The 27,696-nt window shown below is 39.3% G+C and overlaps 1 protein-coding gene across 4 annotated transcripts in view; it reads left to right on the forward strand.

Moving 5' to 3' along the window:
• The window catches only part of ARHGEF10 (Rho guanine nucleotide exchange factor 10), a 113,055-nt gene that overhangs the window by 40,283 nt on the left and 45,076 nt on the right, over positions 1-27,696 (forward strand). For 2 of the 4 annotated variants that reach the window (XM_027690275.1, XM_027690276.1), the window contains exons 9-18: positions 151-267; positions 1,505-1,619; positions 4,021-4,133; positions 7,834-7,911; positions 8,132-8,311; positions 9,322-9,438; positions 11,374-11,466; positions 12,838-13,008; positions 14,814-14,959; positions 18,166-18,341. In XM_027690275.1, coding sequence (XP_027546076.1) covers positions 151-267; positions 1,505-1,619; positions 4,021-4,133; positions 7,834-7,911; positions 8,132-8,311; positions 9,322-9,438; positions 11,374-11,466; positions 12,838-13,008; positions 14,814-14,959; positions 18,166-18,341 — 1,306 coding nt within the window. The remainder of the gene's footprint in view (positions 1-150; positions 268-1,504; positions 1,620-4,020; positions 4,134-7,833; positions 7,912-8,131; positions 8,312-9,321; positions 9,439-11,373; positions 11,467-12,837; positions 13,009-14,813; positions 14,960-18,165; positions 18,342-27,696) is intronic. The other 2 variants (XM_027690277.1, XM_027690278.1) reach the window with 2 other exon arrangements.

Below are 27,696 nucleotides of genomic sequence, written 5' to 3' on the forward strand. Positions count from 1 at the left end.
TCAGACTGGAGCTTCCCTAAGTGATAGATTTCCCTCAGTTGTCTGTGTATCAGTAGGCAGATCGGCAACATGCATGATTTATGTGAGCGCTTTAGTGTGAAGTTTGCACTACAGCTTTTTGAAAAGATTGTGTCTTTTTATACACTGTAGCTTTCTCATGACCTAACGCGTTTAAAGGAGCATTATGAGAAAAAGATGAAAGATTTGATGGCAAACACTGTGGAAGCAGTAGAGATTCAGCAACTAAAGCAAAAACATGAGCTGAAGGTAGTGTAGTTGATTTTTGTAACTAGCTACATTTAAATAATTGCTTTTCCAACACAGACAATGTTGTCTTTTAATAACTTGAAAATGTGGACAATAATTTGTATGAAAGGAATTATAAATGTGCTTAATTGTTAATATGCAGTCTTAAATTAAAGACTATAAAATTGCTATATTCTTAAAAGTACTCGGTCAAGGACCTTTTCTCATGTTTACTTTTAATGTTTACAGAAGATCGCAGAAGATAAGGTAGGGCATTGTCTTTCCCTGCTGACTGGTGCCCTTATCTCAGAGTGTGAGACAGGTGTACAATGCCAGCGCCTCTCTGAGATCCAGATGAACTCCATGGGTCTAGCCTGACCCTGGCTCTCCAGCCACATGGAATCAAATTGTGGGAGTCAGAATCTCCCTGCTCTCCATTCTGAATGGAGCCACTATGAAAAGGCTGTGTTTTTGCTAAAAGCTTCATCTCAAACTGTGAAATTGCCTGATTGCATCAAGACAACTTTGTTTGTGTTCTGACAGTAGTGGTGATTTTTTGCTGTGGTGGCATTTTGGAAAAGCAAAAGTACAAAGCAGATTTTTAACAAACATTTTCTAGCAAAACAACACTTCAGTGGCTTGTTTTTTTGTTTTTGCATGAAATTTAATTAGGTTCTAGTAGTGTACTGTAAGATTACGCAACTCCTAGTTAAATCAACTTATTTCTTCAATGAATGTGATTATTAGTTGTAGCATTTTCTGCATAACAGTGTTTATTTAAGAGTACAGTTAATATAGAACCTAGTATAGGGGATTATCTTTAGGTCAGAAATACCGCGGAAGTGTTATTGGGACATGGGAAGATGGACAAGACCCCTGGGTGTTAATGACTTATGAGTAGTAGGTTTTTGTTACATAACATAAGATGAGCATTTGAGACTATTTTGAGTTCATATGTTTGATGCAGGAGGGTTCTTAAGCATTTCTCCTATTTTACACTTGCATACAGTATTGCCATGAAGTAAGTCCCTGTCTCCAGGTTTTATTTTGTTAAGAAATACAGATGCTCAGACCTGAACTTTGATGGTTCTGTCTACTTATTATATATTCCTTTGAATTTGGACTATATTTATAGTCTAAACTACTTGACAGTGTTCTTCTTAAAGATATTATGATCAAAAATATTCTGCATCGTGTGCAGGCTCAAATGTGTTCCTATTATTCACTGAACATGTAGACTGTATTTTTTATCTTACAGATGCAAAAGCTTATGAGAGCTGCTAGAGAAGGTACAAAAGATGGACTTGAAAAGACAAAAGCAGCTGTGAAGAAGGGTCGTAGCTTCATTAGAACAAAATCTTTCATTTCTCAAGGTATATACCAGTTATAGTGTGTCCCTTTGTTACTCTCTCCAGTAATTTCTGACAAAGAAAATGAATGGCCTAGCAGATTTTTGTACTAGGAGCTGAGAACTAGATGCAAGAAATCAGATTTGTATCAAAAATGTCTGGTATAATATGATGATAGGTAACAATATGGTCAATACATCTTGTGTAGTTTTATATTTGGAGCAAGAACCTGAGTGACTTGAGAAACCTGAGGACCACAGAGAAGAGTCAACTTAAACACAACAAAAAATCCCACCAAACAGTGTCACAGATGCTGTCTAGGTATTGGTAGATGGGAGTATTATGTTGAGGTACTGTCATGATTTAACCTCAGCCATCAGTCAAGCCTCACACAGCCACTCATTTACTCCCCCACCAGTAGGACTGGGGAGAGAACTGGAAGGGTAAAAGCTGGAAAACTTGTGGGTTGAGATTAAGAGAGTTTAATAGGGAAAGCAAAAGCTGTGCACACAAGCAAAGCAAAACAAGGAATTAGTTCATTGCTTCCTGTGTGCAGGCAGGTGTTCAACCATCTCCAGGAGAGCAGGGCCCCATCACGCGTAACTGTTACTTGGGAACACAAACACCATCACTCCAAAGATCTCCTCCTTCTTTCTTCTTCTCCCGGCTTTATGTACTGAACATGATGTCATATGGTCTGGAATATCCCTTTGGTCAGTTTGGGTCACCTGTCCTGGCCATATCTCCTCCCATCCTCCCACGCACCCTTTATGTCTCTTGCCAGCGTGGCAGTACAAAAAGCAGAAAAGGCCTTGACTTGGTGTAAGCCCTGCTCAGCAATAACAAAACCATCTCTATATTATCAACCCTGTGTTCAGCACAAATCCAAAACACAGCCCCATACCAGCCACTGTGAAGACAATTCTACGACAGCCAAAACCAGCCCAGTTACTAAGTCTGTTTGGTTCTCTCCATCAAATAACTCCTAAATGTCAGGAAAATAAGCTGTTAGGACATGGTTTTCAGTGCAGGGATATCTGACTTTTTAAAAACTTCAGCATTGTCAAGGAATAACTCTGTGCTTAAGACTGTTCTTCTTTATAAGTTTGATTTTTGATGAAAGCTGAATTTGGATTGGGAAAACAGGAAGTGGTCTAAAATCAAAGTGAGAAGTATTTATGTCCTTTCTGTAATTAAGAGCAAGTGACAACCCTTTGAGCCTCAGAAGCAGCTGTCCAAAGGTAATTTTTTCAAAAGGCAAGGGGTAGTAAAAGAAACTACTTTCTTCTGCAAGATAAGTCTGAGAGGTAGTATGTCTTTCTGCTCAAGTTTCTGCCCAAATAATTAAATGGTAGTAACATCAGAGCTTATAAAACTACAGTTTTAGGAAGCTAAAACCAGAAGACGAGAACAAGACATTTTTAGTGAGTGAGCTAACATAAAGCCGTGTCCTACCTGTAAGGACCAGCACACACCTTACATCTAACTGCTTCTGAATTTACTTAATTCAGAATTCAGATAGAATATAGACAGATATTTGCACAAACTTTAGTGATCAAAAATATATCCTCAACTTCTTGCGGTTGCACAGACAAAAATGATCTACAGAGCAGTGTTACAGTGGACCTAGCACTCCTTACATTTCTAGAGGTTAGGTGGCAGACACAGTGTATCTGTGAATGGTTTAATCCTATAACCACTTAGCAAATCAGCAGGGAGCTAGGGACTAATTTGTTGAATGAACTGATAAATTTCTCTCAGCCATCAGATCTGCTTCCCTTACTTCCCTTTTTGTTCTATGACACAGTTTCTCGTACTGTCTTTCTCTCTCCTTTCCCTCATGTCTGCTTGTTTGGCTGGCTGTGTACTGCCACCTATCACTGCACTTCGGTGGTGCTTTTTTGGTAAAATTTGTTCCTACAGAGTAATGCAGAATCCCTTACTCTTGTTTCTGATGAAAGCAAACATTGGTAAATCTGGCCACTTACTTTAGTCTGGTTATGAAAGGGTGTATGGAACATTTTTAGCTGGATCATAATATGGGTATGTTTCATTTCTTCCCAAAGTTCACTTGCTTTGAAAGTGCTGGCCCTGGAGCTGCAGTGCTTTAACCCTAGTTGCCATGTTCTGCACTCTGCACAGCCCTGTTCTCCTGGCTGTGAGGAGGGAGTAGAGATCAAGCAAAAGATGCATAGACTTGCTGTGTGGATTTTAAAGATGTTCTGTACTAGAGCACATGGTGGTGGTATTTATATGATTTCACAGATGACACAGAAGTGCTGGGAAATTTATTTGGTAAGCGAACATGTATAACTGCTGCGTTTGGATGATAAGATCTTTGCTTTCTTTGGTTTTGCTTTTTTTTTTCCTTCTTTCAATCCACATGTTGTAGAAGTTGACATTTTGGTTATTTAATTGTTTGTAGATCATAGATCATCATGTCTGGAAGAAGAAGAGCTAAATTTATTTATTGATGTGGACTGTATGCATACAGAAGCAATTATGACTCCTATGCCTGAAGGATTATCACAGCAGCAGGTAATAGGCTTTGGGAAATATGGTACTCTGCCTCTTTTTCCTCCCCTTCTCTCTACATCAATGGCTCTTAGGTGCCTGTGCTCTTCAAACATATTGCCATTTTACTTAAGTGGACATCTAATTCAGAACTGAATAAGTAGTTTTTTGAAAATTGGTATGTGTGCATGTAAGTTGCATCAGTCCTGAATTCAACCATAGATGCAAAATGTTGTTATGCATTCTAAAATTATCTATAATAACTCTGTTTCATGACTTGAACACTTACACTAAATGTGATGGTTTTGAGTGCAAAAGAAGAGAATTAAAGCAGTTTTATTGAGTCAGAAGACATTGCTCTAGGTGCAGTGGGATTTCCATTTTAAAAGTAGAGAATATCCTAAATGCTCTCTGAATCTTAAGGCTTTTCTTAGTTAAAAAAACCTCGTCCCTAGTAAAGTCATGTCTGGAGAATAATATATTTTGCTGTTCTCCACCTCAAACTGTATAGTCACTGTGGAAAGCATTTCAAAAACACTGAAATCAACGTCAGTTAGAAATTTTGGCTGAAAATAAATCCAGTGGATTCATGCTACTGTATTGTTATGACACCTATTAACTATATGAGAGTTTTTAACTTTTTGTGGTGTCGAATCATGAGTTAGTTTGTCAGAACTTTCAGAAAATGAGCAAAAAACCAAACTAAGGGGCAGTTGAGGAGAGTGTTATATGTTTTCTGGTTTGTTCAGTGAGGTTTACTTTTCTTGTACGTTTAACACAGTGAAGTGCTAATCTTGTAACAATGCAACTATCAAATGTGAGATTTCAGCATCAGTCTGAATGCTGTCTTTTCCTTCTTTCCAAATAGGAATTTCAGTTTCACTGGGATTTTTTTGTAGGTAATTAAGAATAAATTTACCCTTCTTTCCAAAAAAACAAAAGTGCTTCTAGTTTGGAACAAACCAGTAATATTTGCGTAAGTCATGATATATGTTGCTTATCTACCCATGAGGAGCTGTCCAAGCGGGCAGGAATGGAGTTAGGCAAGCCAAAGCTCAGCTGAAGCTGGTGAGGTGTGAGACACAACACTGAAGGGTTTCTTATATGTGCATTGTGCAACAAAAGGAAGCTGAGAAAAAGATGAGTAAGCTGCTTAGTGAGGCAGAGACCTAGTGAGAAGGGGTCAAAGACCGAGATACTCTGTACCGCTTCTGCCTCAGCTTTTACTGGCGAGGTTTGTCCTCAGGACTCAGCCCATGAGCCTGGAGGCAGGTCCTGCTGGGGTGAAGCCTAATCTACATTGGGGGGACTGAGGCCAGTTGGATGTAGAGCTGTCTGTGGGATCATGGATTCAAGGGTGCTGAATTCAAGGGTAATGTCTTTCTCAGTCATGTAACATCACAGTGATCAGAAGACTGAGAAAAAGTAAGGGTCACACTCTGATCGACAAGAAGGAAGATCAGGTCTGGCCTCACCTCAGTCCCAGTGAAGGTGATGGAGCAAATGCTCTTGGGAGCTGTGTCTGGGTTTGGTAGGACAGGAGTGTGAGTGGGAACAGTCAGCACAGATAGACCAGACTTGAGCCCCTTTGATGTGACTGGCTTGTGGGCAGAGGGAAGCAGGGAATATCACTTATCTCTGCTTTAGCAGGGCTTTTGGCAGTCTCCTGGAGTACCCTTGTACTCTTAGGTGAGATACAGTTTGTATGGGTGGACTAGAAGGTGGGTGGAAAACAGGTGAGGATGTCATGCTCAAAGGTTGCAGTCCATGCTACCAAGACCAGCGGGTGGTCAGTGTTAGTTGTGTCCCTCAGGAGTGGATGCAGACCTGTGGCGTTTAATGCCTGTGTTAGTGATCCGGATGTCAGCTGTAGTGCACATCTGGATGGACGCCAAACTGGTGAGGTGCAGCAGGCCATGTGTGGGAGGGGGGCTGCTGGTCAGAAGGGCTCTGGTGGGTTGGGATGGACAGAAACACTGGAGCAGCTCAGTGGAGGCCAGCACAAGTCCTGGCTGTGGGAGGGGGTCACAGCCGTAGGCACCCTGGGCAGGGAGGGCCTGTGCCAGGATCCTCTTCCCGCCCGGCTTTGCTGTAGCAGTGGAGCTGCTCTATGGATGTGCTGGCTTCCAACAGCAGGTGGCATGATGGCTTCTGTTTAAATCCTGGTGCCAGTAAATACTGTCTGGAGTTGGGTCTCATGTCTGTTGCAATAATTTAGAGGCAGTATTAAATATCCATTCTGTGTATTATAGAGCCTGAAATTTTTATTTCTACAGATATTTATTCTGTTCAGAAGAATGAACTGTGACTAAAAGTAGAGTTAGTATCTGTCACCAGAGCACCCGAAACATTATATCAAATAAAACAACGCTAAATCCATTCTAAACACAGATTATACACAACTAATTTTACTGTATATAAATTGGGCAAAGCCTCAGATAATTTTGAAGTCTGCCTTTGAAATACCAGTACTTGAAAGAAAATTCTTGTTTAACCTGCACTTAATAAAGCAAAATACAAGTGTGGAGAATTAAAGGCAGCCATGGTGGAGAAGGTGGGAGGCTGTGGGGTTCAGGAGCAGAGAGAGAAGCAAGCCTGAAATTTGAGTTTCATGGTCATTTAGGCTAGCTTAAAATAGTAAAAGAAGTATTTTTGCCTTCTCTTGTAGTTGTGGAAAATGGCTTGATCTTGCCCTTGTGCTGTCTTCTCCCTCAGAGTCCCTCTTTTGAAAGCTCTGGAATGAGCTGGATTAGGAAATGGATTTGGGTGAAACCAAATTCATATAACCAGCAAGAAATCTAATCAATGACAGCCAGTAAGAAGTTTAAATTTTAAACTAGATCAGTTTACTAGTCCTTCCTGTCCTGTCATGTCACCCACACGTGCATACAAAATGCATTTCAGCTGAATTACAGAAGCAGAAAATGGAGAAGGAGGTGTGATAAATAGCCTGTTATTTGTAAACCTAAAATATGGTAGCATTTCCTAAAGCTCTTACAATGTCAGTTAATGTAGATATAGATGAGATGGGGTTATCACACATACATAGTAATGCACAAAAGAGAACGCATGACTTACTTGGATACTTTCTTAATACAGGTACATTTTATATAGCCTTACCTTAAAAAGGCAATTAATATTTGCTTGTTTGTCCTTCATGTTACTCCTAATAAATTTGTAAAACATATTAAAAAATAAAATTGAAGACTGATTTTTGAAAACTGGTTATTATTTTATCACAGCAATTTACTGAAGTAACCAACACCAACCTATGCCTATGATTCTTTTCATTAATGTCTACATTTATACATCTAAAGGTCATAGGATCATAGAATATCCTGGGTTGGAAGGGATGTACAAGGATCATCAAAGTCTAAGTCCCGGCCCTGCACAGGACAGCCCAAAGAATTGCACCATGTGCCTGAGAGCATTGTCTAAATGCTGAAGTTAAAACACAAGTTTCAAAAGTAAAGTTTGGAATTGCAACAGTCAGAAAAAAATTATAGATACAATAATTCTTGTGTTCTTTAAAATAAATAGTTTTAGAATAATACTAAATTTAATTACTTTTGAAGGGTATAGTATTCTTGTATTGCAATTCCAGTATTGAAATTGCTTCGTATTTTTGTGTTTTATTGATGTGAGAATTTCATCATCATCATTTCTAACTGTGATGACAGTGTTACCCGATTAGAGCTTTGACAAAACTTTTTTGTTTTAACAGGTTGTGAGAAGGTATATTTTGGGCTCTGTAGTTGACAGTGAGAAGAATTATGTGGATGCCCTTAAAAGAATCCTGGAGGTACCTCAATATCCTTTGCATTTTTTTAACTTGGAAAATTTGATCAATAATCAGATCCTTAAAGAATCTGTCATATGACTTCCACAGTTTTTGCTACAGATGCTTCATGCCAAATGTTCAGTGATTTTGTGTGTGTACTGTTAAATAAGTTGGTTTTTCTGCTTGTAGAAGTCCATTTTTTTGTTTGTTTAAATCTATTTACTTTTTTTTTCCCCCACAGCAATATGAGAAGCCCCTTTCAGATATGGAACCAAAATTATTGAGCGAAAGAAAACTTAAAATGGTCTTTTATCGAATTAAGGAAATTCTTCAGTGCCATTCAATGTTTCAGATTGCGCTGGCGAGTCGTGTGTCTGAGTGGGACTCTGTTGAAATGATCGGTGATGTCTTTGTTGCTTCAGTAAGCAAATGTGTCAGAACAGATAATCTGTTTTTATTTTAGTCTTTTTATTCCATCTCCTTATCTTTTTTTCTGCTTTGACTGCTTTATTACCGTGTTCACCAATGCCTGTGGCAACTGCCAGAGTATGTATGTACCATCCTGGTAAGGAAACTGACACCAAATGTCTTTGGCTTGGTTGGCAGAGGAGGAAGGATTGTGGGTAAAATTTTCAGGCTTTGATCAAGCTTCCAGACATTTAAGTAAATAGTTAATTTTTCTGAGAAATTAGAGATTCATAAACCCACCAAAATCAAAGTGAAATTGAGTCTCAGCATCTCTTACAAAGTAGATAGTCATACATAGTAGTCTGTGAGTGGAAAAAAACCACAGTAGATGATGTCCTGAATTCCTGAGGTCTAACTGAACCTGGGGCACAGGTAAAGGGTATTTGTAAAACATGCCATTCTGAAGTCCATTCAGTAAAGGACTGAACTACTTACTGTTTTAAGGTAGAGAAAACAAGTAGTGGCCTTGGTTGTAGAAGGACATTATTCGCAGTGTGAAGGTGATGGGCAATGATCTTACCATTCATGTGACTGTTTACAGGCCACACAATTTGTCTGCTTTCTTGGTAAATCCTGACTAGCTGAGGTTAGCACAGGAAGGCCCTGGGACTTCCCTGAGTCACCTAGTCTGGAAGACAGACAACAATGAGATGATCAGGGGATCCCAGCTACCACTTTGAATCTCAGAGGATGCCCTTTGGTTGCCCATAGTCCTCAGGTTGTGCCCTAGTGTTGTGGCCAAGCAATTTCTGTAAATACATATCTTGTAATTCACAGCTCTTACTTTTGTATGTTTCCAACCTGTCTTCTACAGAAAGATTATTTTGCAGTATTTCTGTAGATCCAGCACTAGGAGAAGCAAAGATCTTAGGTCCAATCAAGGTGAATCCTTAATGGTCAGATAGCTGTGCTTTCAGGGGTCTTTTGTATTTATAGTTAAGGCTTACCCTTTTGTATTTCCAGTTTTCTAAATCTATGGTGTTGGATGCATACAGCGAATATGTGAACAACTTCAGTACAGCAGTAGGGATTCTCAAGAAATCATGTGCCACCAAACCTGCCTTTTTAGACTTCTTAAAGGTGAGTTCATTCAATCTTAAAACAGCTGTGCATATGTATAAATAAGAAAGTATAAGTTATAAGTAAGGTATAAGTATACAGTTGAACTTGTGTTTATGTTTTATGGGTTTGGCACAAAAAATCCATTAAATTCACTTCCACTACTGTGTTTTCAGGATAATAACACTAGATCTAGGATGTATTCTGAAGTGCAGAGTAGTTTTGCAGTTGTTCAAATCAGTTTATTGGTGTTTGCATTTCTGTGCTTGGCAAAATATTGGGATTCTTCTATATCAGCTGAGCTTCAAATAATAGTTCAACATATGAAGCCTCTTTTTATTTGGGATTTATTTTATTTCTAATTTCTTTAATTGTGAAGAGTGTAGTGTAACTATATTTCTGTTCCACAACACTTCCCTAGTATTTTGAAAATCACATTTCTGATTTGGGGTTGAAATTGATAATTTTTGTGCAGAATGCATACTACCCTGATGCATATAATGCTTGTAACAATGTGTATAGAGAGCCTGGTACATGCAGTTGAAGTGCTGTGAATCCCTAGGGTTGATACCTTACAGAGAGTACACAGAATCCATTGAAAGGCTTTTAGGTTGTCTGTGACATTGCTGAGAGCCTAAAAGCTGCGTGTCCCATTCCCTGAGAGTCGTGGATTGAGTTGTACCTCTCAAAGCTGTTGCCCTGTTGGTTCCATTGCAATGGTCCACTGAAATTGGGTACCCCAGGCAAACGAGGGCAGCACGTAGGTTGCCTAGAGAAGAGTGGCAGGGGTTTGTCTTCAGATTTTAAAAATAACTAACAACTTTTTGGAGTGTGGCCAACACTATGCAGGATGATACTCTGGCAGCCTTAGGCACAATGAAGTTGAGACTCTCTAGTGCGTGTAGTCACTTCATACTTCTCACATGGTTAAAAGCCTGTTGTTGCAATAGAGACATAACCTGCACCTCTCATCACTGCTTGTCAGTGCCACTCTGGTGCTGCTGGGAGCTGGGGACTCATGGCCAAACTCTGGTGACAGAAGACATTTTCATACCTTCCTTTTTTTGTTTGTGCACCAGCAGTGAAGGCCAGAATCTTCACTACTGTTTGGGCAAAAGAATATGTTTGTGGATATAATTGTGGAAATAAATCCTTGTGAAGCTGATAGTTGTAGCAATAAAGAGAAATTTAAGCACCACACCAGTTTAATATTGTTTAGGTTTGCTTTGTCTTTAATATTGAGTATTTCCTCTACTGTCCTTATTTTGTGTCACCTTTGATTCTGGTCAAAGTATTTCTAAATGTCTTATGCAAACAAGGCTTTTCTACACATGCAAATGAAATTTGTTTGGTTTTATCTACCATTCCTGATAACTAAAGTAATGGATTATTACATTTTTATTTCTAAACATAAATCAATGTTCTTTTCCTTAGTTTCTTTTAATAAAGAAGATGAAAATCTCTGTTTGCATAGCACTGAGATTATGATGTTTTCCTTAGATTTCCTTTTAAAACCCATAGGCAAAAACATATAGGTAGTTAGAGATTTATAGTCTCTTAGCCCCAAGGAAGAGAACAGCAATAGTAAATTAGGAACTATAAATCGCTTAAATTTTTTACATTTAAGTTAGATGTTTCAATGCACTGCTTATGTAAGAAGCATGACTGTGCTCTAACAATACATACATGGGTGCTGCATTGCTGGTGTGTCTGTAGCTTAGCTGTATTTATTTAAGGAGGAGATTTCAGTTCAGTGACAGGCCGTCATTTTAATAGCGATGGGTTTTTTCTAAAGATTTAATATTTTAAAATTAAATCTTTACAGTAAATGGAATTTTTACAGCCCTACTACCTACAATCAATGTAAGTGATGTAGAAAAACCTTTAGGAAATGTTTTCCTTCAACTCTCTAACTGGTGGAAAGGCACTCACAGTTGTGACTTTCTTGCATTGCAGCAGTGCCAGGAGTCAAGCCCTGATCGCATTACACTGTATGGTTTGATGATGAAACCTATCCAACGTTTTCCACAGTTCATTCTACTATTGCAGGTAAATAATGTTTACCAAAAAGATGCTCTCGTCGCGTTCTTGTGGGGTTTATCTTTGGGATTACATGATAGCTATCTTCTGCTGGAGGAGCTTGCTGCAGTGCAAGTGACCACTGAAATTTCAGTGCATTAGATGTGCTGATCTCATAGTCTGATTGCAGTGACAGGCAGTAAGTACACTGCAGAAAAATCTTAGCAAACTAGACTTACTCTAGATTACTTGCCAAGTTAGATGTATCTTATAAGTCACTTTGTAGTAAAGCTGTAGGTCAAATGTACTACCTGTTCATATCAATTTGTTAGCTAATAACACTACAAAATATGACTAAGAACTTGGTGGCATTACTTTCCATTTAAGAGCAATTCAAGAGGATTTAATTCACGCCTTGGAGAGTTCAGAATATATGTGGCATGCGGAACAACTCTCTCTCCCTGACTACTTAGCTCACAGGACCTGCTAGAGTGTGTTGCAGCTTCCTTCTGACCTGCAGCATCTTCTGTTTCTTCCCATGAAAACTAGGGATTTGACAGGGAATCCTTGAGTCTCATCTCAGCAGGCAGTCAAGCTGCAGGAAGAGCACAGTTCCCCACTATAGACGTCCTCCAGACCAATTTACACTGTAACTCCTTCCAGACCACAGCAGATCTACCCCAGTGAGGACTGCATGCTGGTTGTGTTTTGAGGTGCCTCAGAGCAGGGCAGGCTTTGGGATGCAGGTCTGTGAATTATTGTGGGTGAAGGAGCTGGGGTAGTTGTCGGGGAAGCATGTAGGCTGGAAGTTATGGTGAGAGTTTTTTAGGTAGCAGTAGCAATGAAGTTTATTCTGGCAGGAAGATGGAGTGAATATGTAGAGATTTTTAAGTGCTGTCGGAAAGGAGAAAAAATATTAATTCAAACTGTTCACACTGTATGCCTGCAAAAGGAAAAGACTTTGAGAAGCTGTTGTGATCTTCATGAAGTAAGGTCTCCTACTTTAGGATGAGCACACTGTCCATTTAGTGAGGAATAATAATGGTAATAAAAATAATGCAATATTATTACAGCAGGAAGTATCAGAAAAGTTTCATTTTAAATCATTGTTAACAAACACTGACATTGTACTATAAATGATTTTCAAATTGTTTAATATTATGTTCCTTTTCTGTACTTTCGTCCTTTAAATAAGCTGTATTCAGTATCTTTTTTAAGAATTATTAAGATATTCAGGAAGGTAAGGAGCATGCAGTCTGAATATTCATTAGGTATTTATTAGTCTTATTCTTTAATAGTACTCAGGTAAAGAATGTATTTGTAACTTTACCTCATGTAATCTTTTGAACTTGGCTTTGAAATTAAATCTGATTTTTGTTTTGTTTTGTAATTTCCCCCCAGGATATGTTGAAGAACACTAATAAGGGGCATCCTGACAGATTACCTCTACAGATGGCTCTTACAGAACTTGAAACACTGGCGGAGAAGTTAAATGAAAGAAAAAGGGATGCAGATCAGCGCTGTGAAATAAAACAAATAGCAAAAGCAATGAATGAACGTTATCTAAACAAGGTAAGGAGGTAGGAAAGTATGATGGAAGAGTCACTTTCTGGGCCTTGAGCAATCTCTAAAACAGACCAAAGAGACACCTGTGGTTTCTTCTGTAGAGCTCAACCACCTGGGGTCATTCTAGTGGTAGATGCAAGATGTGATCTACCTCTGGGACTGAACAGGCTCGCTGGTTAAACCACGTGCTGGAGTGGTTAACATGCTGAAATAGCAGCAGCAGTATTGGTGTTCTGCGGCAGTGGAGGAAATGATACTATATAGTAAAGTCTCCTGCACATTTTCTGTATGGGAAAATTCAACTTTAAATTAATTCTAGAACTGAGGAATTACTTCTGTATAAAGGAAGGAACCAGGTCCTTTTACTGCAGTACTTCCCACTATGGAGCGGTTCAAGATGCGCTGTTGAATGGGTCCAACATCTTCCTTGTTTTAAGGAGCATCCCACTCTATTTCATTAATGCAATTGCATCATACAATAGAAATGTCTTTAAAGAAGTACAGAAGTACAGAAGACATTTACTAAGAAGGAAGGAACCTTCTTCAAATGAATTTGTTAGTAGTTGTCTGTACTGTGGATATATGCATGCTTGTCTTATTTGTATCATAAATAATTCCTCCTTTCCCATGAAATGGGACATAAATCCTTGAGTTATTGCTTTTGTGAAGTTACATATTTTTATACTTTGGACTCTTTCTGGGATGAAGTAATGAGGACATACTGAAGGGGTGGGTTTTTTTTTTTTGGTGATAAAAGCATAGCTTTTAGGAAAACCAGAATAGTTAATGTGCTTGTTTTAAACTATTTATCTGGAATGGAATACTGAATTTATTTTCATACTGGAGCAGTATTTCCATTCTAAGTGCATTAGAAGATGGATTCAAACATTTTACTTTTTTTCTAGTTCTCCTGCTTCTTGAAGCAACTACGATTCATCTACAGATAGTTAAAGGAGTTCAAGACACAAAATGTGCTTTTGAAGAGGTAGCCCAGGTTTCCTTTTTTCAGCCAATATTGACTGCAAAATTTTGTGTGTTATGCACTGGGGAATAAATTGATATGTATGTGGATAATCACTCCAAACCTCACAGGACTCTCCGTGCTTTGTGGGTTAATGTCTGCCTATACTGTTTTGGAACAGTGCCAGGCAGGGTGAAATAAATGATGAAGGAGGTGGATGGATAGGAAGTGAGTTGTGGACCATTTTATTCTCTTGGACACTACAGAGGTGTGTTTGACCTGTAAGGTATTAGTTCACACTTGCACACGGTGCTGATCCTCAGCCCCTGAAGGCAAATGTCAGGAACAATTTACTTGCCATGTATCTCTTGGACATGCCATCTTGTCTGCAGTCTCTGGCACCCTGCCAGCTGTGCTCCTCAGTTAGCTCTGTGAGCCTGGGGGGACAGCAGGCTGACCACCTTCCTCCTCCAACCCCAACCTCCTGCTTTGGCAGCTGGAACCATGTGTTGCACTTCAGTGGACTCTGAAAGAAACGACGAGGGAAGGAAACCACAGAAATTATGGAAGGTGTTATTTTTTTCCCCAGGGAGCCTTTATCAGTGTGGAAGATTCCCAGAGCAATTATGGTCTGCATTAAGACCCCAAACCCCTACAGGCCATATCAGTGGCAGCAGAAATTACTGTTTCTCTACATGAAAAGCAAATTAAAGAAGAGGGTTAATTCCCTTAGCAAATCTACCTGTGATCACTTGTGCTAGGATGGCAAGTTGTATTTTCTTTTGCTTTTTGCACTGAATGTTAGATGTACCATGTATAATATACAATGCTGATTGTTTTCAAAATCTAGCTACTCAGCAGTGGAAACAGATACCTCATACGGACTGATGATATGGTTGAGACGGTTTACAATGACAAAGGAGAAATTATCAAAACCAAAGAACGACGTCTTTTCATGTTGAATGATGTGCTGATGTGTGCAACAGTAAATATTCGGTAAGACTTGATTTATATTTTTTAGATGATCCTTCAAGCTTCAGTTTGAAAAAAGACAATGAAATTTTTCTTATTCTTCTTTCTACTATGGCTAATGACTTGTAGGAGTAGTCAAAATAAATGGATAACTAGCTTTGTTACAGTCCTCTAAATTGCCAACTGATATTTGGAGGTTCTATAGTACATTTGTAAGGAGACTATATCAGTTGGAGATTACAGATAGAAATGCTCTGTAGTGTCTAATTATTGCTGTGTATTAGTGCTTAGTGAAGTACAGTCAAGCTAAAGTAGGACTTTTTTCTCTTCTTCTTTACATTCATACTGTTGCACACACACAAATCTGTAACTTAAAAGAATTTGCAAATAAAAAAACCAAAATACAAAAAACACAAGGCTAATGCATGCAGCAAGAACAAACCTGGAACTCACTAACAAAGTTCCAGATGGGGAAGGGTTTTTATCTCTTGAGACATTTAAGGATTTAAAGGTGCTTTGAAGAAAGGATTTTTCCTAGTGCTTTCTCTGCTTTTGTTGGCTGTAATTATTCTGTTAGTAAACCTCTGTGTATGCCAAAGTCACCCTCAAATTCAAATGCTACCTGTATTGTAATTTGCTTTATGTGATAGTACATTCTGACAAAGAAAATATGGATCATTAAAATTTTCCAAGAACAGATTTTTTTCATGTTAATGAATGAGAATGCCACGTAATAACTGCACTTCAGAAAATGAACATCTTTTGTCAGTTATCTTGTGATTCTTTTGCTTTAAAAATTCTTAAGTTTCTTAGTAACACCTGGGTATTTTCTCATGTTTTTTTGCAAGAACATTGCTTTTGACCATTCATCTTTTCTCTTGTTCCATACCATCATAGTCTTGGATTTTATGTATTTGTCCTTGAAGTGGCAATGTACAGTCTGTTTTCATTTTCCATGTGAAAAGTTCATGATTATGCCAAGTCTGTATTCCTCATTAAGTCAAGAGTTCTGGTTATCACAGCACTATTCCCACGGGCATTAACTGGTGCTGAGTAACCTCCTTTGGGATGGCATTTGGGCATGCATGTGTCATGGGGGTTTGCTAACACTGAAAAAGTTTAATTAGGGCTTCCTGTAGCAGTTAAGGTTTGCTTTCAAATCTGTTATTTAAATAACAGTGTGTTTTTAGAATAGTTGAATGCACTTCTAGCTTTATTCGCCAGCAGTGGAAAGGTTTTGTGACTTCCTTGGGGTGTTCAGTTGTGGGTTGGTCCACCTGCAAACTGTGTGTGTGAATTTAATATTCCTCCATGATTTTGTGGACTGCTCTTAGTTTTTTACTGCAAAAGGAGCTACCTTTGCATGCAAGATAGATAGGAGCTGAAGAAAATTGTCTGCCAGACTTTACATATGACACCTGTATAGTCCAGAAGTTTTTGTTCAAAACAAGAATATGCTGTAGAATATACCACTTGCCTGTTCTACTCACACAGGATAAGCTTTATTTCTCTTCATTTTAACTGCAGAGATGTTACTCGTCTTACCTAAGCTAGACTTCTGTTACAGCACTGGTTATCAGCGTGTGTGTCCGCAGATTCACCCTGGACATGTACACCACTTCAGAAGGTTTACACGTACACATAGCTGTGCAGTATCTATCAGCTCATTTTTCTCAACCCTCTTTTGTCCAGCCTTTACAGGAACACTCAGACATTCCAGGAGCCTGGGGACCATTAGTTCCAAATGAATTTTTTATGGCTTGCAAAAGATACATATTTTTAGAGAGGACATGACCCTCGGAAGGTCTTTCCTCACATGTAGTCCAGATGACTGGCTTGAGCTGGAGGCCTATCTTTGAAGTAGCAGCAGTTGGACAGGGTGGATGCTATCCTTAGTGACTGAACAACTGTGTACTGCCTAGTTTTGTTTTTCTTCTAAGCTAGATCAAGAATTTATAAATATTTACTTAAGCTGTGGCACTTGTTTTTTTTGTTCATACTTGCTTCTTCATTGAAACAAAAGTATGACTGTGTTGTGAATAGGTAGCTGACTAGCTGAACATAAGCATTTAGATACTGTTCTCCATAAATGCATTTTTCTGATTTCTCCCAAGCATTTAACTTCTTTATTTCAGTCATGCTTTCTCTGAAGTAAACATTTTATGTTCACTTTATCATCTCTTTGGTCCTTTATAATAAATATTTGATACTTGTACTTGAATGTGCATAAGGGAATGAGGGAAATAATGTAAAATTAGTATTAATGTAATTTCTCTTCCTGGGGACCCCTGGTGGCCTAGTGGTTAGCATGCAGGACTCTCACTGCTGCGACCCAGGTTCGAATCCCAAGTCCCCCGGGCAGATGGTAGCGTGTTAGCCCTGTGAGGCCATCCATCTATGAGAAGGTCACTCTAAACAAACCTACGTCCTGAGGACCTCACTGCCATTGTCCAAGCTTGCTTGGCCCCGGCAGATGAACCTTAGGATTAAAGGGTGGGCTCAGTTCAGCGCAGGCTGTGTCTCACCTAAAAAATCCATTGTGCAGGCTGGAAAGGTAAAAGACCTTTCCCCAAATCTTCGTTCGCGAAGACTGGCCATTATTAATTTCTCTTCCTAGTGAGCTTCCTCAGTGTGCTCTTTCCTCATAGATGTGTGTTGATACACACTTCCTTTAGCAGCAGCTCATGTGGGATTACTCTTGGAAACCACAGCAGTTGCAGAGGTCTCCTGCACAGAACATTCTGGGCTGCGTGGCTTGCCAGAAATGTTAACCTTTCAGCCCGTGGGAGGTTACATTGTCCTTCCTGTTGCCAGTAGTGAATCAAAGATCCCATCATCCATACTTCCCTAAATATAACAGTTACTTTTTTTGAGCACTGTTTCAAAAGAGTCAGGAAAATACAGAACCAAAGTGTAGTCCCAAACACTTGTGTTAGGATGTCAAAGTGCACATTAATCTTAAAAGATGGTCATTTATACAAATGTATATATGCTATAGAAATGTAAGCACCGCTGTTGGTGGTCCTATGGTGTTTGTAAACAAGATTATCTGCACCTGCTCTTTGCACCCCAGAAAAGGTATGTCACAAAAGTCAGCCTGATGCATGTATTTTTTTCAAGTTGTGCACTGTACTCAAGCTGACAAACAGCAGATTTTAGAAGCTGGAATGTTAAATGGGATACCATGAAACATAGTTGCTTGTCACAGCAATAATTTGTACATCTTCTAGGTCTTCCTATGAAAGCAGTGGCACCATGACAAGTGGCCAGAGATATTTATTGAAGTGGAGTGTACCGCTGGGACAAGTGGAAGTCATAGAGTACGGCAGCAGTGAGAGCCAAGGAGAAAACTGCAGGTTTCCACCCCAGCACTCTGCTGAAAACATCATCATTAACTCTAAGCCAAGTAAGTGACAGGAGTTACTGACTTTTAAAGACTACTTTGTTAAAATCCATATTTGAAATCCAATGGGCTACTGCAAACAAAGGAAAGTATTTTGTGCATGAAGATTTCTGTAACATGAAGAGAATAGAACTTCTTTCTTTGGAAACTGAGTGATAAAGTGATAGCCAGGCTCTTGCCTTGCAACATGAATTACTTGTGTTTGTCCTAGTTTAGAATTTTCTGCATGAATGCATAAAGAGTTTTAAAGCATGAGGGTGTGTGGACATGCAAAAAGGTTGTTTTGGTGTGGAATGCCAGTGGTCCCGTGGTAGCTGGTTCTGTGTATGTTCTTTATGCCATAGTTAAAGCAAATAAGTTTCTCTCAATAAAAATGACTAGCCACTCTGTTGCTGTGGAGTAAGAGTCTGAACACAAGTGGTTATTGCAGGGTAGAAGTTACTCACTTATTTCAAGCCTATAGTATCTTGCCCTTTAAACTAGTGCTTCATAAAATCTTTAATGAATAATTTTGAAAAAACACACTAATAAGTAATTTCCTCCTATCCTTTCTCCAAAAATGACCTCAAGCTCTTAAGTTTGCAAGTTCTTTCCATGCTTGTTAATCCCTCCTACAAGTCTGCCAACTGCCCTCAAGAGATGTATGAATTTTAAGAGTTTACTCAGTAGCTAGACTTTCGTACATGAGGAGTTTTTTTATATCCTGTGTTTTGCCTATATATTTTAATATGAAATGCATTTAATAAATCTAGATTGTGATCTGTATTAATGGACTATAATTTACATGTATTTCAGTGCTAGTTGTAGGCACTACTTCATACTACATTTATTTAATATTGCACCCTTGGCTTCATGAATTTTCCCAAATTTGTGCTGTAAGGAGGCATAAATGCTACACATCAGAGTGATCTGAGGTGCAGCTGCAATATTTAATACCCCCTGTATTCTCCATGGTGGTTATTGTCAGGTCTTCTTGCTCCTTTCTTTGTAAATAGCCACAGAAAATGTTATAGGTACTTATGTCTCAATTTCAAGAGTGACTTCATTCTTGTAGCTCCTTTTAAGCGTTACTGGGCTGCTTAGACAATGAGATTGAAGCCTTTTTATTATAATTTACAAGCTACTGTATGCATAACCCTTGGGAGGAATGTATATAAAAAAGTGCATTACTTAGAGTTGGGGGTCCCTTTTGTAGGTGAGTGTGGTAGGAACACCTTGTTAAATGTTCCAGCTATGACTTTGTTCAGTAGCCTCACAGATGATTAGACCGAATCCTTGCATAGCAGCAAGGTCAGATGGGGAAGAGAAATGCGAGGGGAGAAACAAAAACTCTTGACTAAACAGTCCTGTAGAACCTTCTGAACCCCTCTTGGCTTTGAGGTTTCTCAGCTTCATCATGTTTGATGACAGTAACAACACACAAAAAAGAAATTACTATTTACACATTTGTAGCTCGACCTTCAGCTTAAATGGTACTCAGTAGGTAAAAGATGAGCTGAACTAATTTTTCTTTTGGTAAGCTCTGTTGTATTAATTCAGTCTTCTAATAAAAAAGATCAAAAGATAAGAAATAAAAAGGATGTGAAGGATGCTGGCTATACTGAAAAAATCCTCCCTCAGCTTTAATCAAACATTTCTGCCAAATTATCCAACTAAATTGAATATAATGAACCAAAAAAGAGGAAGAGCATAGCCTTGCTATTTGCACGTAGTGCTGTGTCTGCCCCAGTGCTACTCTGAATGCAGACTTGTTCAAACTGGCCAGTACAGGCAAGTTTGAATACACACTTAATCCTGTTAGTTATTCTGTAGAGTTGCTCCCTTAGTTCTAGTTTTGGCTGCTAAAGATTACCGAAGCTCAGATACAGAAGCTCTGCCTTCCTGCAGAGGGAAAGGACTGGTAAGACTTTGTGCAATGTTTCACGGTTGCTTTTTCATTTGCACTCACCAAGTTGCTGCATTTTATAGTTGATGATGACACAATCTTTGTTATTGTAGTAGCACATCATTGGTGAGACTGCTAGTTTTTACTACAAGTTGCAAGGTACTAACAGAGAAGTATTGTCATTCTTTGCTTGAAACTTCATATCTTTGCAGTCATCATAAAGTTATGTTTCCCTCTGTTTCCAAAGTATACCAAGGAAGTCCTCTTGTGAAATCCCAGTGGCCTTATAGTATGTGGTTTTAATAATATCTAATGGTCAAGAAAAATTTGGGATGCTGTAGGCAAAATCCTGAGACATATAAACCCATGTCTCAGACCCGATTTTCAGCCTGCATTTCTAGTTTGCGGGTACTGGAGAGATACAGAATAACGGTGATTCTGTGTAAAAGCATTAAGTAGTAGAGGGGTCACCTCTTCCATTTCTGGAGGACTGAGAGAAGTTGGTTTCTATCTGCCACATACCAGGTTAAGTATTTGCCCCCTGTAAGTTTAGTATTCTCACGTTACTGCTGTGATTAGCAAGGATTCTTGATGGATTCAGGTTGTGTTTTGGTGAGGATTATGGGTTATTAGTCACATTTCTCTTATCATGGCACTTTTTTCTCTACCAAAATCTTCTTTATGAGAAGGCAGTTCTCATATCTTACTTTTTTTTTAATTGGCTAAATGCCATTAGTGCTTTCTGTTTTCTGATGTTGCAAGAAAGGACAGTACAGTTTAAAGATGCAAACTTTACGTTTGGTGCTACAAAGAAATTAATGGCTGAATTTGAATTAATCTTGTACAGGCTGTACTCTGCAACTGCTGAAAGGTTGAAAGGTTTTATGTGTACATATAAATTAAAAGCATGCTTTAGTACTGTTCTAAGGTGGAAAGCAAGGGCTGTGTGAACTTGGTTTTCACTTGGCAAAATCATCAATGTGCAGTTTTCTACCCCACTGAGCTTTGCATAGCAGTCTTTTGTCTCTGAATTGTAGAGGAGAACACATTTAGAGGCTGTTATTTTTGTGTCTTTGATTTAAATCCTTTGTATTTTGGCAGGAGAAACTGTGTGGCCTGAGGGAGTGTGGGGAGAAGCAAGAAAACTTTCCTAGAGTGCATTCTGCTATGCTGCCCCGTCCTTGATGTGCTCTTACCTTGTTCCTGTTGTTCTCGCCTAGTACCAACAGTAGACTGAATTCTTTTAGTTGTGAATGTGGAGGATTGAAGTCTAGCTGTTTGGCAGAGTCCTGTATCTGTATGATTCTGATATTGTTTCCTAGTGGAGTGCGATTATAACTTATGTTTGCTTCCTGCAATAATATTTAAACCAGAAAACATTTGACATTCTCAGTCTTCAGGAAAAAACAGTGTGTTTATCAGATCACGTTTCTCTCAACAAATTAGTAAAAGTCCTTGACTAATTCATGTTTTGGAGTTAGTCTTGCTTGAAAGTCTGTGAGTATGAGTCTCTGGTATCCCAACTGGACAGTTCCTGTGGAAGTAGTTATCTTAATCGTGTGCCAAAAACTTAATGTTTTCATTTCCTTTCCAAATGTAGAACAGTTTGCAGAAAGATGCAAGATAGACATTTTTCACTAGTAAATCCATGTACTGTTTCTGCTAGGCTATTGGTGTTCTCTTCTTCCAATTAGTCCATCTACAGAAGCACAGACACATTCATAGTATGGAAAAGTGAAATTAATATAGGAACAGAGGAATATTTTCAGTGTGAACAGGAAGTAGTCTATTGTTTGTTTTTATTTACTTGTGTTGGTAGGAAGTTCGCCTTTCTTGACTGGCTGACGATGCTTTGCCTGATGCCCCACAGGATATGGTTGACCCTCCTGGCTGCCAGGGCACTGCTGACTCATTCAACTTGCCATTTACCAGGACCCCCAGACCTCTTTCCTTTTCATTGTCTCCTTCCCCAATCTGTACATACATCTGGAGTTGCCCCATCCCAGGTGCAGAATCCGACACTTCCCCTTTTTAAACTTCCTACTGTTGGCAATTGCCCAGTCCTCTGATTTCTTGAGGTCTCCCTGCAGGGCCTTTCTGCCTTTGAGGGAGTCAACAGCTCCTCCCAGTTTAGTATCATTGGTAAACTTACTTAGTATACCTTGGAGTCGTCTGTGAAGACATTGAAGAGAACTGTCCGTAAGATAGAGCCCTGCAGAACCCCACTAGTGGCTGGATACCAGTCTGATGTTACCTCATTCACTATAACTCTTTGTGCTTAACCCATAAGTCAGTTGCTCACCCACCACATGATGTGTTTACCCAGCTGTGTGCTGGACATTTTGTTCAGAAGGATAATGTAAGAGACAGTATCAAAAGCTTTACTGAAATCCAAAAAGTTTATATCAACTGGCTTTCCTTGATCAACCTGATCCCTTGTCATAAAAGGAAATTAAGTTTGTTAAGCAGGACTTTTCCCTCATAAACCTGTTCTGGTTGGGACTGATGATTGTGTTGTCTGTCATGCATTTTTCACTAGCTCCCAGAATAACCTTCATAATTTTACCAGGCACTGAAGTGAGACTGACAGGCCTGTACTTAGCATGGCCATCCATCTTGCCATTCTTGAAAACTGGGACAGTGTTTGCCAGTTGACTGGGACCTCTTCAGATTCACAGTTGGATTGAATATATGAAAAGAGAGCATCAAGAAAGTTAAATGCTACCCATACTCTTCTGATAAAAAAAGAGGATGGGTGAAAACACAATGGATACAACTTGGTTTTTAATATGTCATATTGATTTATTTTAAATATACCTTCCAAAATTATAAAAAATACAGTCAAAGGCAAATTTGTAACTTCTTCCCAAAATGTTCAGTATTTCCCCTTAGAAGAATAAGAAGTCAACCTTCTGTTGCAAGTCATCCATGTTTACATAAAATCACTGCAAATACATGTATTTCTCTGCCCTTTAAATGAGAATATAGGAGCAAAAGTCAAATATACTGGCCAGAGTTTCAGTTTCTCAGACTCCTGGCACATGTTATGAGTTTGCAGCACTGATGCAAACTGTTGGTGGCTTGTGAAATGTAATTTGTGCCAAGACAAATGCCAGTTTGGTGTTGCAGTGACAATGTCCACCCCCAGTTGCCTGTTCTCAGGTTCGTAAGAATGAAAAGGGTGAGCTGTAGAAGTTTTACACAGCACTTTTATTTAAGACCAGACTATAGAGACTTTGTAGAATCAAAGGGAGAGAGCTAAGCATCCTGGCATTTCTGGGTGGGAAATCAGTGCCTGTCAGCAATGTTCTGATGCTGATCATGTTGATTAAGAGACATAGACAACATGTATTATTCATTAAGCAAAGACACATTTAATTTGAGCCATGTGTCTTAAGGCTGGAAGAGAAAATGAGCCAGCCCCATCTGTACTATATATATCTATGCAGTGATGAGCGCAGAAGATAACAGTAAAGTGAAAAAACAGGTTAGCACATTTATGACTGCATTTTAGTGTTATTTTTTTCTTTCACAGGTTTACAGTTTGTAACTGAGATTGAGTCTGAGCACTGCTAAACCATGACTCCTCCCCTTTCCGGCTCAGACTTCCAGGGATACATTTGTACTCTGTTTTCACTCAGTTGTGGTTTTGATCTCTGTGACGTTTGTTTATTGTCAAATGTAGCAGTGACACGATGCTGGAGTGCAGAAATGATTCTTCTGAGTTTCCTTCTGCTTGATGCAGTCACTTTGTGTAGGCCTCTGAGTGTTGCCAGGGAAACAGAGAGGGATGTTTGATGGGCTACAGTATGCACTTGTGTTTCTCTCAATGTCTTGCTCGTTAAAGGGCAGCTCTTTTCAAGAGCTGCTGTGATAGCCATTGCTGCTTTTTTGGTGGTTTGTCTAATGAGAAATACAGAATTGGGGAAGGCAAAAAAAGTCAGCTTTATCATCACTCTAAGGCTCAATAATGGTAATCCAATGTCCAGAATAAGCAAGTGGCATATCAACTCTAGCACGGGTGATAAAATTTTAGAAAGAATGATGTGGCATGAATAGAAGATTAATAACATAAATATCTATTTTAAAGCTATTGAAAACAATACTGTACACTAAAGGAGATGTAATATGTTCATAAACTGTCACTGATATATGCAAACAAAAGACTGGAGATTTTAAATAAATCTAGTGCCAAACAGCTTGTTCATCTGAGCAAACTTGGTGACATTAAATAGTTCATTTGTTAAGTGGATATAAGTTTCTAGCTGATAGATTAGGCAAGGAATAAATTAGGTGTTACATGTTTGTCTCACTGTCTTAGGATGAGATTCTTCTCTTTGCCTTTCATATTTGTTATGGTGGTTATAGGACTTATCATCCACCTCTGGCAAATCATGTTCTGTGTTGCCAGGGTTCTCATCCACATCATGACGCAGAGTAGTAAAATGAATAGAAACCTAGCTATAAGCAAGTGAGTATGAAAGAGGGAAGTGAGCTCCTCAGAGTACAATTTCTGCGAGTTGTTGTAGTCTCGTGGGAGCTCCAGTGTAAACCTCTGGCAGTTTACAATTGCCTCCAAGCCTGTCTTGACATCCCTGCAGTACTCTCATTGTTTGAGTGTCTTCACAGATGTACTTTCATTGTCTGTTTATGTCAGTGTGGTGGGTTGACCTTGGCTGGGTGCCAGGTGCCCACCCCTTCCCAGCCGGACAGGGGAGAGAGTAAGGTGGAAAACAGCTCGTGGGTTGGGATAAGGCAGTTTATTTAAAGCAAAAGCAAAGTGGAAGCTTGTGCACGCAAAAAGTGAAGCAAAGTGGAAGGTAGCAGGGTTTGTTCTCTACTTCCCATGAGCAGCAATGGTCGACCATGCCCAAGAAGCAGGGCTTCAGTATGCATGACGGCTCCTCAGCAGGCAGCCATTGGAGACAATGAATGCCTGCCTTCCTGCTCCTTAGCTTTTATATCTGAGCTGATATCATATGGTATGGAACATGCCTTTGATCAGTTTGGGTCAGCTGGCCTACTTGTGTCCCCTCCCAGGATCTTGCCCTCCACTAGGGGAGGAATGTTACAGTGCTGATACTGTGCTCAGCAGTAGCCAAAACACCAGTGTGTTATCAACACCCTTCTAGCTACCAATGCAAAGCACAGCACTGTGAGGGCTGCTATGGGGAAATGAACTCCAGCTCAGCCAGACCCAATACAGTCAGCGTTTACCCTCTTGCACCCAGTTCTTCTCTTGCCTTTTGTGCCCATGCAGGTGCATCCAAGAGGTCCTGTATGATTCCTACCCCTCCTTAGGAGGGCAGGGGCTTCCAGGTCCATGCTGCCCTCAGCTTTCCCCTTCAGGCCTTGTGGGAGAAAGGGACATGGCACTTCTTTTCTTTCACTCTAAAGTCTTCACTTCCAGCATTTTTCTTCTTCATGGGAACAGAGCCAGAAACTGCAGTCAGTACATTGTTCAGGAAGACACCTGACCATTGTCCAGGCTAGTTTGACGTTGAGGAAGTGGGCTATGGGGTACTCTCTTGTCAGCATATCAGGGCTCCAGTGTTTCTTCCTCATGTTCCCTTCTGCTTTAATCTCTGACACAGTACAGCTGCTTCTGTCAGCAGGAAAAATATTTATGGCCTTTTATCTCTGAAATTCCCTGTGTGGTCAGGATTAGCTGGAGTTTAATATAATCCTGAAGCCATGCTCTCAGTGTATGAACTACTTCTCATAATCTCCGAGGCTTTGTGTTTCCTTGGTGGTTTTGCATAATTTTATTCACCAGTGGTATAGGACTATGAATTTAATACCTTACTCAGTATTTGCAATTGCAAGCTGTTGATTTTATCTCCCCATTGCTCAAGCTGTGTGAATAAGCAGTTTTGTGACTGCACAGTAGTTTTTGTGCAACCTGTTTCTTTCAGGTTCAGATCTGCTACAATTAGCTGACAGGTCTCAGCATTCATACAATTACCAGTTGAGAGCAAGGTATTAACAGCTGACAGGGGTGTGAAGCATATTAAAAATACTTCTGTCAGAATTGAAACTTGTGAGGTTTTCCCCCAGCTCTGCTCTATGTGTACTGGGTGGCATGTAGTGTTTGGTTCTTTGTCTGTGATTAGGAGTTGAAGAACTCCCCTGTCTGGCATGGCAGTGAGAATAAATACATTAAAGAGTTTCAGAGGCTCGGATTAGCAGTTTCAATAATCAAGCTCATAAAATTATGTTTAGGTGCTTACATGATTAAAGTATGATTAGACTACTGAATGATGTCATTTCTTGTTTTTGATAATGTTCTTCATGTTGGTTGATGATGATGATGGGTCCTGTATTGTTAGTTAGGCTTGTTTTTACCCCATGTCTGAATTGAATAGTTTGCATTCTAGTAATCTCAGGGGGTTTATTGCTTATCAATTAATACTATGTATGTGCTTGCACTAGGTTAGTAAGCCTAAGTTAGGGTTATACTGTAAAGCTGTGTGCAAGTAGTGTTTCTTTGGTGGCTACCAAATAAACTCTTGTTTTCTGAGATCATTCCTGATTTCCAAACCCTGGAGACTGATATCACTGTAAATACTTGTGTAATTTGGATCTGAGAATGTGATGTAATCTGACAAGACCTACAGTTGAGTTAAGGTGGCTCAGATTTTTCAGGTACCTACAACTGTGGAGATGAGTTGGATTTAGTATGAAAGAGCAAACTGGGGGAAGGCAGAAAGTTTCCTTTTCTGTTATGAACTTTAAATTGAGCCATGGACTTGTTTAGATCATAAACCAGGATTTTGGAGTCACAAGACTACCTTTTTTTTTATTACTATTTTAGTGAAATTCCAATTGGCTGTTAAAATACTCTCATAAAGGAGAAACAAGAAAGCTGAATTTACCCACATCCTTCTCTGATGCGTCTGTGGAAACAGGAGCAGCATGAGTGAGCAAGTGAAAAAACACAAATGGGGGGGGTGTCTGTCAGGGACTTTGCTCACATAACACAATGTGCATGAAGTTTGTAGTTCAATATCATTTGCTTTGTCGCTAGCTTTAACACTCCTAACAGAATTTCTAGGGAGAAAGGATCAGAGGTATGGATGTGCCTCCTGTATGTATAACTGGTGCTTGGATTTGTCAAGTTCTGTGCAAGAAATCTTTTAGAGCAGAAGGGGACCCTCATCACTGGCCTTCCAGCAAAAGCTAAGTGTTCTGGGACAAGAGATTTTGTAAAGGGAAAGGGAATAATACTTAACGAATACTTGGCATCAGTATCAACTGCTAAATGAATTACACTGTTTCTGGTGTTCCCAATATTCAGAGTCTTTTTGCTAACTCTATTGCTGAAATAGCTTGGTATGATAATGCCACATAAAGGTCTCCTTTTCTATTTGCACTGAGAAAAGTAGTTCCACTCGACCTGCCAAAGGAGAGTGTTTTTCCTCTATTTTACAAGTTTTCTTCCCAGAGCAGCCATAAGGCATTCATCCTGTGTGT

The sequence above is a fragment of the Neopelma chrysocephalum genome, unplaced genomic scaffold, assembly GCF_003984885.1.
Source record: "Neopelma chrysocephalum unplaced genomic scaffold, ASM398488v2 Primary Assembly neopelma1_80b, whole genome shotgun sequence".
Lineage (NCBI taxonomy): Eukaryota > Metazoa > Chordata > Aves > Passeriformes > Pipridae > Neopelma > Neopelma chrysocephalum.